This window comes from Hippopotamus amphibius, chromosome 17, assembly GCF_030028045.1.
Source record: "Hippopotamus amphibius kiboko isolate mHipAmp2 chromosome 17, mHipAmp2.hap2, whole genome shotgun sequence".
NCBI classification, from domain to species: Eukaryota; Metazoa; Chordata; class Mammalia; order Artiodactyla; family Hippopotamidae; genus Hippopotamus; species Hippopotamus amphibius.
The window spans coordinates 48,583,681-48,596,569 of record NC_080202.1 but is presented as its reverse complement, the minus strand read 5'-3'; the positions used below and the strand labels follow the sequence as shown (position 1 = coordinate 48,596,569).

At 35.4% G+C, this 12,889-nt stretch overlaps 1 protein-coding gene across 17 annotated transcripts in view; it reads left to right on the top strand.

The window, feature by feature from the left end:
- TANC2 (tetratricopeptide repeat, ankyrin repeat and coiled-coil containing 2) overlaps window positions 1-12,889 on the top strand; it is a 342,062-nt gene that overhangs the window by 192,805 nt on the left and 136,368 nt on the right. For all 17 annotated transcript variants that reach the window (XM_057716527.1, XM_057716534.1, XM_057716530.1 and 14 more), the window contains 2 exons: window positions 2,661-2,809; window positions 10,170-10,356. In XM_057716527.1, the coding sequence (XP_057572510.1) occupies window positions 2,661-2,809; window positions 10,170-10,356 (336 nt within the window). The remainder of the gene's footprint in view (window positions 1-2,660; window positions 2,810-10,169; window positions 10,357-12,889) is intronic.

Below are 12,889 nucleotides of genomic sequence, written 5' to 3'. Positions count from 1 at the left end.
GGAACCCAACCAGGGTGAGCAGAGCACCTGTGTGCAGGGTGGCAGTGAGCAGCAATGAGATTTGTTATAGATTAAATAAGTAAAGGTAATGAGAATCAGATTTTTCACTATTGGAAAACAGAGTTGTAACTTTGGAAAGGAAGAAATCTAGAATTAACCCTGTGGTTATTGAATTGGAATTGGAGCATCTCTGTAAACGTTTGGGGTGTATGTTTGTACATGGTTCACAAATAAAAATGAATATAGAGTTGTGTATATAGATATATGTGTATGAACATACTGCCTAACTCTGTCCATGGAGTGGACCTAGGGGGCAGTGACATCCTAATCGCAGTGAGCATACCTGATACTCTAAATACCTTTCCCCACTAAAAAAAAAAAAGAAAGAAAGAAAAAAGAAAAATCAGGCCTTCTTGGGCAAAGGACTGATTCTAGGGCTGGGGCAGGAAAAGTACAAGATGAGTCTGGAACATCTTATACCAGAAAGCAAAGAAGTGCTCAGAAAATGACAGGGATATATCAGAAGTTTACAGGAGCCAAGTTGAAAAGACTTACCTGGCCAACTTTGGGACAGTTTGAGCAACAAAATAACTAATAATAGTAACAGGTTATAACTCATTGAGTAAGATAGGAGTCCTTGACTTCAGATAGGTAGATGGATAAAGGAAAAGAAACTAAACTGTAGAAGAGTGATGGATTTAGAAAATATCACTATTTGGCAAGCATGATAGTAATTAATTCAACCAGGAAGCATTAATGGATGCTGAAAATAGTGGTCAAAAGTTTATTGAGGAGAGATTCAGACTGCTACTTGTACACCAATGTTCATACAATCATTGTTCATAATATCTAATAAGTGGAAACAGCTAAAGTATCCAAGTTGATGGACAGATGAATAGATAAACTAAATGTGGTGTGTACATAAAACGGAACATAATTCAGTCATAAAAAGGAGTGAAATTCTGATACATGCTATAACATGGCTGAACCTTGAAAATTTGCAAAGTGAGATAAGCTAGACACAAAAGGACAAATATTATATGATTCTACTTATATTAGTTACCTAGAATAGGCAAATTCATAGAGACAAAAAGTAGAATAGAGGTTACTACAGGCTAGTAAGAGGGGAGACTGGGAGTTTTATTTAGTGGATATGAAGTTTTTTGGGGGGATGATTAAAAAGTTCTGAAAATGGAGATGGTTGCACAACATTGTGAATGTATGTAATGCCACTGAAATGTACACTTAAAAATGGTTAAAATGGCAAATTTCGTTACGTGTATTTTTATCCCAAAAATTTTTTTAATTCAAAAGTTTGTTGAGGAATGGGATAGTTACATACTTTCAAAGTGTCCCCCCATAAAATACTTAATTACAAAGAGAAATAGTATAATTTTAGAGTGGAAGAATCTGACAAACACTACCATAAGCAAGTGATCAAAGTTAACACCACATTACTTTTGTGATAATCCTGCCAAGAACGCATAACCTGAATTAAAACATAACATAAGTTCAGATTGAGGGATATTGTGTAAACCAGCTGACCTGTAATCTTCAAAAGTGTCAAGATCATGAAAGTTAAGGGCTTCCTAGGTGGTGCAGTGGTTAAGAATCCGCCTGCCAATGCAGGGGACACGGGTTCGATCCCTGCCCCAGGAAGATCCCACATGCCCCGTGTACCACAACTGTTGAGCCTGCACTTTCGAGCCCATGAGCCACAACTATTGAGCCCATGTGCCACAACTACTGAAGCCCATGCGCCTAGAGCCTGTGCTCCGCAACAAGAGGAGCCACGGCAGTGAGGAGCCTGTGCACCACAACAAAGAGTAGCCCCCGCTCGCCACAACTAGAGAAAGCCCATGTGCAGCAACGAAGACCCAACAACACAGCCAATAAATAAACAAGTAAATAAATAAAGATCATGAAAGTTAAGAAAAGACTGAGGAACTGTTCAAGATTAAGGGAGTCAAAGAGAACTGAGAACTAAATGCATTGCTTAATCCTGAATTGGATCTTTTTGCTAGAAATGACATTACTGGATAAGTACCAAAACTTAAATGGGGTCTGTGGATGAGATCATAATAATGTAAAATGTTAGGTTCCTGATTTCTCTGCTGGTACTGTGGTTATGTAAGAGAATGTCCTTGTTTATAGGAAATGCATACTATCTGGGCATGATGGAATATCATGTGTATATTTTCAAGTGGTTAAGGAAAAAAATGTTTTTTGTACTATTCTTGAAACTTTTTGGTAAATTTGAACTGATTTTAAAATAAAAAAGAATATTTACACAAACTATAAGAAAGAAAAAAAAGATAAAAGAATGTGAATGAAGGTGGTGATTGTGGCCAGGAACTAGATCCTAAGACTAGGACTTGTACTGAAAAGCTAACTGCCAAAGAAATGGGAAACTTCTATTCAGTGAGTTACAAAAACATTCTCTCAAACTCAAGGGTTTCAAGTAAATATATTGAGGATTCTGAGTAGACTATCAATTATAATATGTAATAGTGGAAAAATCAGCTTCTAGTCAGGGACCTGGTAATTTTGGATTTAGCACGTGAAAACAAAGGAAATGACCAAACTGAATGTAAAAATAGTTGCAAAACTGGCCATTTTATTTTGAAAGATTCAGGTGTTTCAATGTCTTCCTGTTATAGGTGATGCTGAGCAAGAACTTGGTCCCCCTCCATCTGTAGATGAGGCAGCAAACACACTCATGACTCGTCTGGGTTTCCTCCTTGGAGAGAAAGTCACGGAAGTTCAGCCAGGTGACCAATACAACATGGAAGTACAGGATGAAAATCAGGTAAATTGCTTCCTGTCAACTTAGTGAAATATGGGATGAAACAGCCTGTTATAACCAGGAAAGGAAAAATGTTGCAGGGTGTGGGTATTCTGAGAATAATAATCCCAAGTATCAAGTGCCTCTTGAGGCCTGGTGACATAACTTAATTTCCCATAATCACTGTATTTCTTCAGTTTATGGAACACCTTTTAGTTTCATTCTTAAGTTTAAAAAGCTACTTTAAGGTTTTGATTTATTTATTGAATGAATGAGGAAGTAAGTAAATAAGCCAACAAACAAAATAGACATATATAGGAGCACTGCACCCCCAAATTGCAGGATTCACATTGTTTTCAGGTACACATGGATTATTTGCCAGATCGACAATATGCTGACCCACAAACAGATCTCAACAAATGTCAGAAGATTTCAATTACTGTGACCATAGTAGAATTAATCAATTATAAAATAACGTAGAAAACGATAGCTAAAATATAACTTAGAAAATCAAAATCCCCAAGTGTTGAGATATTAATATACTCCTAAGTAGCCTTTAAGTCAGAAAATCACAAGAAATTAGAAAATATTTTAAACAAGAAATAAAAACAAAATATATCATCAAATTGTACATGTAAATATATGCAGTTCATTGTATGTCAATTATATCTCAATAAAAGTTGTTAAAAAATATATCAAAAATTGTAGTATATAAAATATGCTTTTTTTCAAGCTGTTTATTGGAATATAACTGCTTTACACTGTTGTGCCAGTTTTTGCTGTACACCACAGTGAATCAGCTGTATAAATATGCTTTAAAAAAAACTTTACTTTTGGATACATATATTAGAAAAGCAGAAAGTCTGAAAATTAATGATCTAAATATTTATCTCAGAAAGTTAAAAATATCAGCAATTTGAAAAAATTATTAGTTCCTAGACTTTCTTCTTTCGGCTGTTTCCATTCTTTTCAGTTAAAATGTAGCAAAAGAAGCATTAGACTCAGATTTATTTGTGCAGTATTAATCTTTAAAATGAATGTTTTCTAGTGAACCATTTTACTCAGAAGATGACAATTTAAATTCAAATTGTGTATTCTTAGTAATGTTGGTAAAGATTCTATGTCATATGTTAGTTTCATCATAAAATAATAAAGTATACAAGGATTATTTGAATATATTGGTAGATCACGTGGTTAATGCTCACATGTTCCAGAGCTGTCTCCTCAGACTTTTCCTTTCTTTATATTCTCACTGCTAAGGTCATTGGTTTTGCTGGCTGCACGGTCTGATCACGTGAGCAGTGTTTGTAAAATTCAAATTCCTGGAGATTCTAATCAGATTGAAACTCTTCCATTCTTATGTCTATACTATCTTAACTCCTAAACTGTCTCCAGCCCTGCCTTTCCCCTTAAGTCTAGATCTGTATATCTAGCTGCCTACACTACCTTTTTTGTCCAAGATGCATCTCAAATTTATATGTCAAAAAACTGAACTCTTACTTTTTTCCCCACAACCTGTTCCTTCTACTGAGTTTCCTGTCTGAATGGGTGGCATCACCTACATGCTTAGGACAAAAGCATTGTAGTCATTCTTGACTTTTCTCTGTCACACTGTACATTCACTCTTTCAGCAAATCACGTAGGCTTTGTCTTCGGAATGTGTGCTAAATCTGACCCCTTTTCGTTATTTCCACTGGTACACCTAAATCCAGGTCACTGTCATCTCTTGCCTGGGCTTGTGCAATAGCTCCTAGAATGTAAGGCTAGAAGACTGAAACTTTTTTGCCTGTTCTATTTACTGCTGTATCCTCTTCACCTAGAACAATGTCTACTATTACTAGGTGCTCAATAAATATTTACCATCTGAATAAATGACCTCCTAATAGGGCTCTGCTTCCACTCTTGCCCCTGTAGTCTGTTTACACAGAAGCCAGAATGATCCTTGTAAAAAATGTGAATCTGGTCCTTTTACTTCTCCGCTCTCAATTTTCCACTGTATTCGCCCACATTTAACATTAAATCTGAAATCTTCACCATGACCAGGAAGGGGCTACCTGATCTGACCCCTTGCTGCTTCTCGTACATCATTTCCTACCCCTCTCCCTTTTGCCTGCAGCTCTCCAGCAACACTGGCCTTCCTGTCACTCCTTGAACACATAAAACATTTATTTGTACTGGAATGTTCTTCCCACATAATTCACTTCCTCACTTCACCCAGTGCTCTGCTCAGATGTTACCTCATCAGAGGTCTTTCTTAATTACTTTATCTAGTAGCACCTGCCCATCACTGTATCCCCTTATCCTGGTACTTTATTTTTTTATAGCTCTTATCATTAATTTATTACATTACATATTTAGTTGTGGGGGTAGGTCGTCTACATCTCATACAACCATGTAAGCTTCATGGTGATAGGGATTGATTTTTTTTTTCCACTAATTTACTTTGTGACCATGTCAGTATGCTGTGATCTGTGAATAAAAAATGGAAATGATACATGTTGAGGGCTTTGTTTAAATTAGTATACATAAAACATCTATTTTACTTTTTATTTCTTGGTGTCCATAGCAGGTTAAGATATGACTGTTCTAATAATGACCAAGAAACATGACATTACAATCTGAGAATTTGCCAAGGACCCTGTTGTTTCTAAAAAGCTACATTTCTTCAGGTGCTAAAATTTATATTTTGTTACTTTTGAGATGCTTCATATCACAGCATGTTGCAGTGATTTGTGAATAAAGTCACAGGTCTATAGTGTGCCTTGTGCATTTACTGAATAAATTCATCAAAATAAGTAAATGAGTAGTATCATTGTTTTAATGTAATTAAAGTGATATAATAGAAGAGTCGCTGAACCGGGAGGCAGAAAATTTGTGTTCTGGTTCCAGCTCTACCACGTACCATTTTATAAATTTGTACATGTCACTTAACTTCTCTCAGCTTTAGGTTTTTCGTAGGTAATAATAACTGACATTTGATAAATGTGTACTGTGTGTGTGGTCATTGTACTAATTGCTTTATTTGCACTGTTTTGTTTAAGCTTCCTTACAGCCCAATGTGGTGGGGTTCATTTATATTTCAATTTTCAGATTAAAAAAAAATGGAAACACTCTGCCAGAAAGTGATGGAATAGTATTCAAATCCAGGCAGTCTGCTTTTACAACTTAGGTTCTTAATAGCTACACCATACTACTCCAGTGTAATATGAAATAATGACAGGACTGTTGTGAGGATCAAGTTAAACCATGACTGTGAAAGCACTTCGTAAGCTGTAAAATGTCATATAAACAAAAGATATAATATGCAGTATGATTAGTATGTAAATATATGCAGGGACTGTATGATTTAGGGGAAATTACTTCATAGCTTGCATTATTAGGGTATTTTCATTTTCACATTTCTTAAATGGGGGAAATATTTATTATGCCTCATACTTGGCTGATAAGGAGATAATGAAGTAATAACATTTTTTTAAAAAAGTTAACTAGGAAGCATTGAACAAATGTAAAATATTAATAATGAAGCTATGTGATAGCCTTCTTGGAATCTAATATACCACCATCTTAGAACCACAGAAAAAAGTGGCTGAATTGATCATTGGAATTTCTAGTCTTAGGAAGATTAACTAGGAGGTCATGTTCAGTTAGTGACTTTCTTCTGTGCTAAACTGACAAAAGATAGATTGCTTTGTTTAGGAAGACCCTGTAGTAATGGTGTCCTCAGAATAGTACTAGTGATGACAGAATCTAGCACAGGCAAATCAGCATACATCATATTTTTTGCATAGCACAACATATTGAAAGTGATATTCAACTAATCACTATATTTTCTTCTCTCAGTAGTTTCTGGGGTATTAGGATGTACCTTATAAGTTCCATCATTAGGTTCCTCCCTTGTGTATTTGTTGAACCTTTAAGAGATCCAGACTGGAGTTTGAGATCCTTCTGGAGAATACTAAGAACAATGGGAAAACCACTGAAAGGTTTTGGAAGTGGAGTGGCTTAATTAGATGTCCATTTTAGCCTACAGTATGGAGTAGACAGTGTTGTCTTTCTGTGCCTGAAAGAGATTTCTGTGTCTCATTAACTAGCCTCCTTAAATAAATATAAGGCTTGCCTTTTAATTCACAAGCCATTAACAATTTTCTGCTTTCTGAATGGCTTGATCTTTAGGGTTTGTTTTTACAGTTAAAGCTTTTAAAGCATACATTCGATGATAAATGCTTTATTTTCCAGAAAATAACTTGCAGTAAAAACTGTGTCGTTTGCACTTAACCTCCACATTTGGCTACACTGTGCATATAATACAGTTTCCTATCTCAGAGAACAGACTGAGAATCTTGTCTAAAAATGGAAATGAGTTGCTGTAGAAGTAATAGATTCATACCAAAATGAAACTTTTTCAATATGAAATGACTACAGATATATCTAATGTAAAAGACTCTAGTATGATTCTAGTACAGTACCCCCATATTTCTTAAACTGAGAATGAGACAGTTAGAAGTTGCCATGCGAGATTCGAACCAGGGAGGATTCTAATTCAGTAAGACTGGGGTGGGGTTTAGTATCTGTCAGTTTTGTAGGGGAACTTGTGTTTTACATTCCACAGGTAATTCTCCTGTAAGCCCAGTTAAAAAAATCATTGCTCTGGTAGACCAGCAGCATTTTATAGAAGTAGAGGAAATTACAAAGAAATTGAAACTCCTCCCTCCTCTGGAGAAAAATTATATAGAAGATAAATGGCATAGATTTGAGGGCTTACTGTGTTATTAAGAAAAATCAGTTTCTAATATTATTCATATATTGAGAAGATTTACTTGGTTGCAGGGTTCTGAGAATGTCATTTATGCATGGTTGAGCTGAATGTACCTTTTATGACCTAGTTATAGCATTTAAATTAAAATCAAAACCTGGACTCAACACAGATAATTAAATACAAGGCATTGCATCTGGAAACCATTTTGGGATGAGTCAAAGAGCCTTAATATTCTCATATCCAGTAATCAGCATATTTTCCAGTCAAGTTATAAAATGTAAATCTTCAATTTTAACAGAGATTATGAATAGACTGTATGTAAAGAAGTTGAAGTGCATTTCTTAATTTAACATTTAAAGGTGTCAAATTTATCATTAGTGCTTCTTCAAGTAATTTTGCCACTGATCAGTTACACTTTTGAAAAGGATAACATTTCTTGAATGTTTGAAAAAACATACTTTCATTATTTCATTAATTTATTTGGGTAGAAAGAGCTAAAGAAAAGTGAATTGTCATTAAATTAGGTAAACCAGAATATTTTACTGTCAGTCTTTTGGGTGATTATTCATTACGTCCCATCAAAAATGTAAGAAGAAGGTAACTTGAGGTATGAGAATCACTCAGCAACATGTAAAAGAATGAAATTAGAACACTTCCTAACATCATACGCAAAAATAAACTCAAAATGGATTAAAGACCTAAATGTAAGGCCAGACACTATAAAACTCCTAGAGGAAAACATAGGCAGAACACTCTATAACATACAACAAAGCAAGATCCTTTTTGACCCACCTCCTACAATAATGGAAATAAAATCAAGAATAAACAAATGGGACCTAATGAAACTTAAAAGCTTTTGCACAGCAAAAGAAACCATAAACAAGACAAGAAGACAACTCTCAGAATGGGAGAAAATACTTGCCAACGAAGCAACGGACAAAGGATTAATCTCCAAAATATACAAGCAGCTCATACAGCTTAATACCAAAAAAGCAAATAACCCAATCCACAAATGGGTGGAAGACCTAAATAGACATTTCTCCAAAGAAGACATACAGATGGCCAACAAACACATGAAAAGATGCTCAACATCACTAATCATCAGAGAAATGCAGGTCAGAGCCACAATGAGGTATCACCTCACACCGGTCAGAATGGCCATCATCAAAAAATCTGGAAACAATAAATGTTGGAGAGGGTGTGGAGCAAAGGGAACTCTCCTACACTGTTGGTGGGAATGTAAGTTGATACAGCCGCTATGGAAAACAATTTGGAGGTTCCTTAAAAAACTACAAATAGAACTACCACATGACCCAGTAATCCCACTCCTGGGCATATACCCAGAGAAAACCATAATCCAAAAAGAAACATGTACTGTAATGTTTATTGCAGCACTATTTACAATAGCCAGGACATGGAAGCAACTTAAATGCCCATCAACAGATGAATGGATAAAGAAGATGTGGCATATATATACAGTGGAATATTACTCAGCCATAAAAAGGAATGAAATGGAGCTATATGTAATGAGGTGGATAGAGCTAGAGTCTGTCTTACAGAGTGAAGTAAGCCAGAAAGAGAAAAACAAATCCTGTATGCTAACTCATATATACGGAATCTAAAAAAAAAAAAAAAAAATGGTACCGATGAACCTAGTGACAGGACAAGAGTAAGGATGCAGAGAATGGACTGGAGGACACAGGGTTGGGGGTGCAGGGGGCGAAGGGGAAGCTGGGATGAAGTGAGAGAGTAGCATAGACATATATACACTACCAACTGTAAAATAGATAGCTAGTGGGAAGTTGCTGTGTAACAAAGGGAGATCAACTCCATGATGGGTGATGCCTTAGAGGGCCAGGACAGGGAGGGTGGGAGGGAGTTGCAGGAGGGAGGGAATATGAGGATATATATATGAATACAGCTTATTCACTTTGGTGTACCTCAGAAGCTGGTACAAGAGTGTAAAGCAATTATATTCCAATAAAGAGCTTTAAAAAAAAAAAGAATCACTCAGCGGTCTCAGTCTGTAATCAGTTTCTACAGAGAAATTATTTTGTTTTGCATTAAATTAATATTGTTTGATCTATTTTATTTGACAAACTTTTAGATAAGCCATTTTCCCTGCATTCATTTATTCTCTTAGCAGCCACCTGTGTATCAAAGAACCCCATTTATTTGCATTAATAAATTCTTAAGAACTTTATTTTTATTTCTCCTTGGCTGCAAAGTATTTTTTCTATCCAAAGAAAAATATTAGCAAGACAAAGACAAAGTTCCAAGCCTTCAGAAAAGTTTTATTGATTAAAAATAGCAAGAAAAATTTGTAATTAATAAAAAAATTCCTGCGTTGGTTCATAGCAGTGATAAAGACTAGTTGTCACTGTAAATTTCCTAGGCAGAAAAACAGGCCACAGTCTCTGCTCATGTTAAATTTATCAATTTTCACCTTAATTATAGAACACAGAATACTTTATTCCAGAAGGCAAAAACAAATAGAACCTAATAGATGTAAAAAGCTGTGCATTTAAATTTTTCTTCTTTTTGGTATCAAAGCATATGTTTTATCGTAAGATATATTTTACTCTAACAGCTGATCAGTTTGCCTTATTTTTCATTTCAATTTTTCAGACCTCAGCAATCACCCAGCGGATAAGTCCCTGTTCCACCTTGACTAGCAGCACTGCCTCTCCACCAGCCAGTAGCCCCTGCTCCACTCTCCCACCAGTCAGTACAAATGCAACCGCCAAGGATGGCAGCTATGGGGCTGTCACTAGTCCAACCTCCACCCTTGAAAGCAGAGATAGTGGAATCATTGGTGAGTTGGTTTTTATATTAATCATTTGTGTCTATTTTTCTTTTTATAATAATTATACAAGCTTAAGGTTTTCAAAAATGCTGCTTTTGAATTACTGAAATGTGTATATAAAATGTGTCCTGTTCTTTCTAATGATGCTGGAGAGAGACATAAAGGATAAACAAAATGAGAGGTATCCCTCCCTGCTTAACCAGTCCTTTAAAGATATCTGATAAAAGAAGGGGTGAACAGAAAAAGTTCTTTCTACTTCTTGTAAATTCACATACGTCATCTATCTACCAGCAGAAATGGTTCAGAGAAAGTTCATTCCTCACTGAACTAGTAGAATTTCCTGGTGGTTCTCAGTTCTTCGTATACTTATTGTATACTTGTTAAGGGGAGTCAGTCACGTGGAAATGAGCAAAGTTTTGGGAAATGAAGAATTTGAAGACAAATGCAAAGAGAAGAAAACAAGACTGAGCACAGAATCTCAGGGCACATTCAAATTGAGCAGGGGGTGCGAGGTGTGAGAGTGTGCCAATGGGTACAGAAACGGGTTAGTCAAGACAAATGGGAGAAAAATTGGGGCGGGATAATGTTACTAATGCCACGGAAGATAAAAGTTTCAAGGAAGGGATGAGGAGAGGCTGGTCAACAAATGGCAGGAGCTGAAGAGGCCAGGAAAATGAAAATGATTAAGAAATAAAGACAGTAAAATATTTTTTCCTCATTTGGCTTCCTTCTAAAGGTTATCAAATCAAATAGTTGTTTAGTTGTTGTTGCAGATATTTTAATGCCATGTCAACTAAGCATATCTCTACTACTTAAATGAATATACATCAACATGTGAATTTATTCATTTTAAGTAAATAATGAGTTGATAAAAAGAATATTTTTACAGCAAAGTTACAAAATACAAAATCAGCATGCAAAAACCAGTTGCATTTCTATACCTTAACAATGAATAACCAAAAAAATAAAATTAAGAAAATAATTCCATTACAATAACATCAAAAAGAATAAAATGCTTAGGAATAAATTTAACCAAGGAGACAAAAGACGTGTACACTAAACACTACAAAACATTTCTGAAGAAATTTTAGAAGACTTAAATAATTGGAAATATATCCTTTGTTCATAGATTGGAAGACTGATATTGTTGAAATGATAATATCTCTCAAAGCAATCTGTAGAATCATTGAAATCCATACTATAATCTCAACAAAGTTCTTTTCAGAAATAGACCTGTTCTGAAATTCATGTGGAATCTCAAAGGACCCCAAATAGTTAAAACGGTTTTGAAAAAAGAGAACAAAGTTGGAAGACTCGCATTTCCTGATTTGAAAACTTATTACAAAGCTCCTTAGAGGCACGATTCATGTCTAATAATTTTATATACCCTCAGTATCTAACATAATAATTTCTAATTTGTGATTTCTTTATATGAGACATCTTTATGAAGGTATTATCATTACATAGCTAAATATTTTAACTAAATACATAGATCGATAAAATACAATGAAAAATGGCCTCTTTTCCTAACCTCTGAAATCGTTTGTAGAGAATTGGAATTATCTGTTTCTTGACTATTTAGTAGGACCTGCCATTAAAATATTTGGGACCTGATATTTTCTTTATGTCAATTTTTTTAAGCTACTATTTCAGTATACTTAATGCTTTAGGACTTTAAAATTGTTTCTTTTTCTTCCTGAATCTGTTTTCCTTAGTAATGGTTTTTATCTTTTTCAAGTTTATTTGCATAAAGTTGTCCAAAATATTCTCTCATAACGACATCACTACCTACCTAGGAACCCAAGCTAGAAAGCCGAGGGAGTCCTGGCCACACCTTCCTTCCCCCTGTATTTCTCATCCCTGTATTTCATTTTCATCTTTCCCAGCATTGCCTTGATAGTCCTCATTATCTCAGACCTAGATTGATACACATCTAACTGTTCTCTCTGCATTTTTCATCTTGTCCTGAGTCTGTTTTCACATAGCCACCAAAGTGAATTAACTAGAAAACAATTACTACTTGGATTCTGTTATCTGTAGGATGAAGTGAACTACCTGAAAATCAAATCTGATCAGATCACTCCTTTGGCTCTCATTTACCCAGAAGATAAAGGCCAGGCTCTCCTGACCTAACCGTAGCCAGGTTTTCCAGCCTTTAAGCCCACTGCTCCTAGCCTTGTATGTATTATTCTAGCAACATTAGGTGGTTACCCGGCACCTTCCAGTTTTTTCATCTCCATGCTTTTGCTCATGTAGATCATTCTGCCTGGGATCTCCTCTCTCCCTCTTAACTTTAACTAACTCCTACATATTTTTTAAGATTCACCTTAAGTATTCTGTCACCACTGCTACCACCACCTCTCTTCAATTCTTCACTCCACCCCCATTCAAAACATTATTATTCCGTGTTCCCACTAATACCTGTGCATATCTATACCACTGCATTTAACACATGGTATTGTAATTATTTTTGGAGCCTGCTTTTTATCACCATTTTACTGTTAATTTATGGTGCCCAGAAACTGTGTCATATTCATCCGTA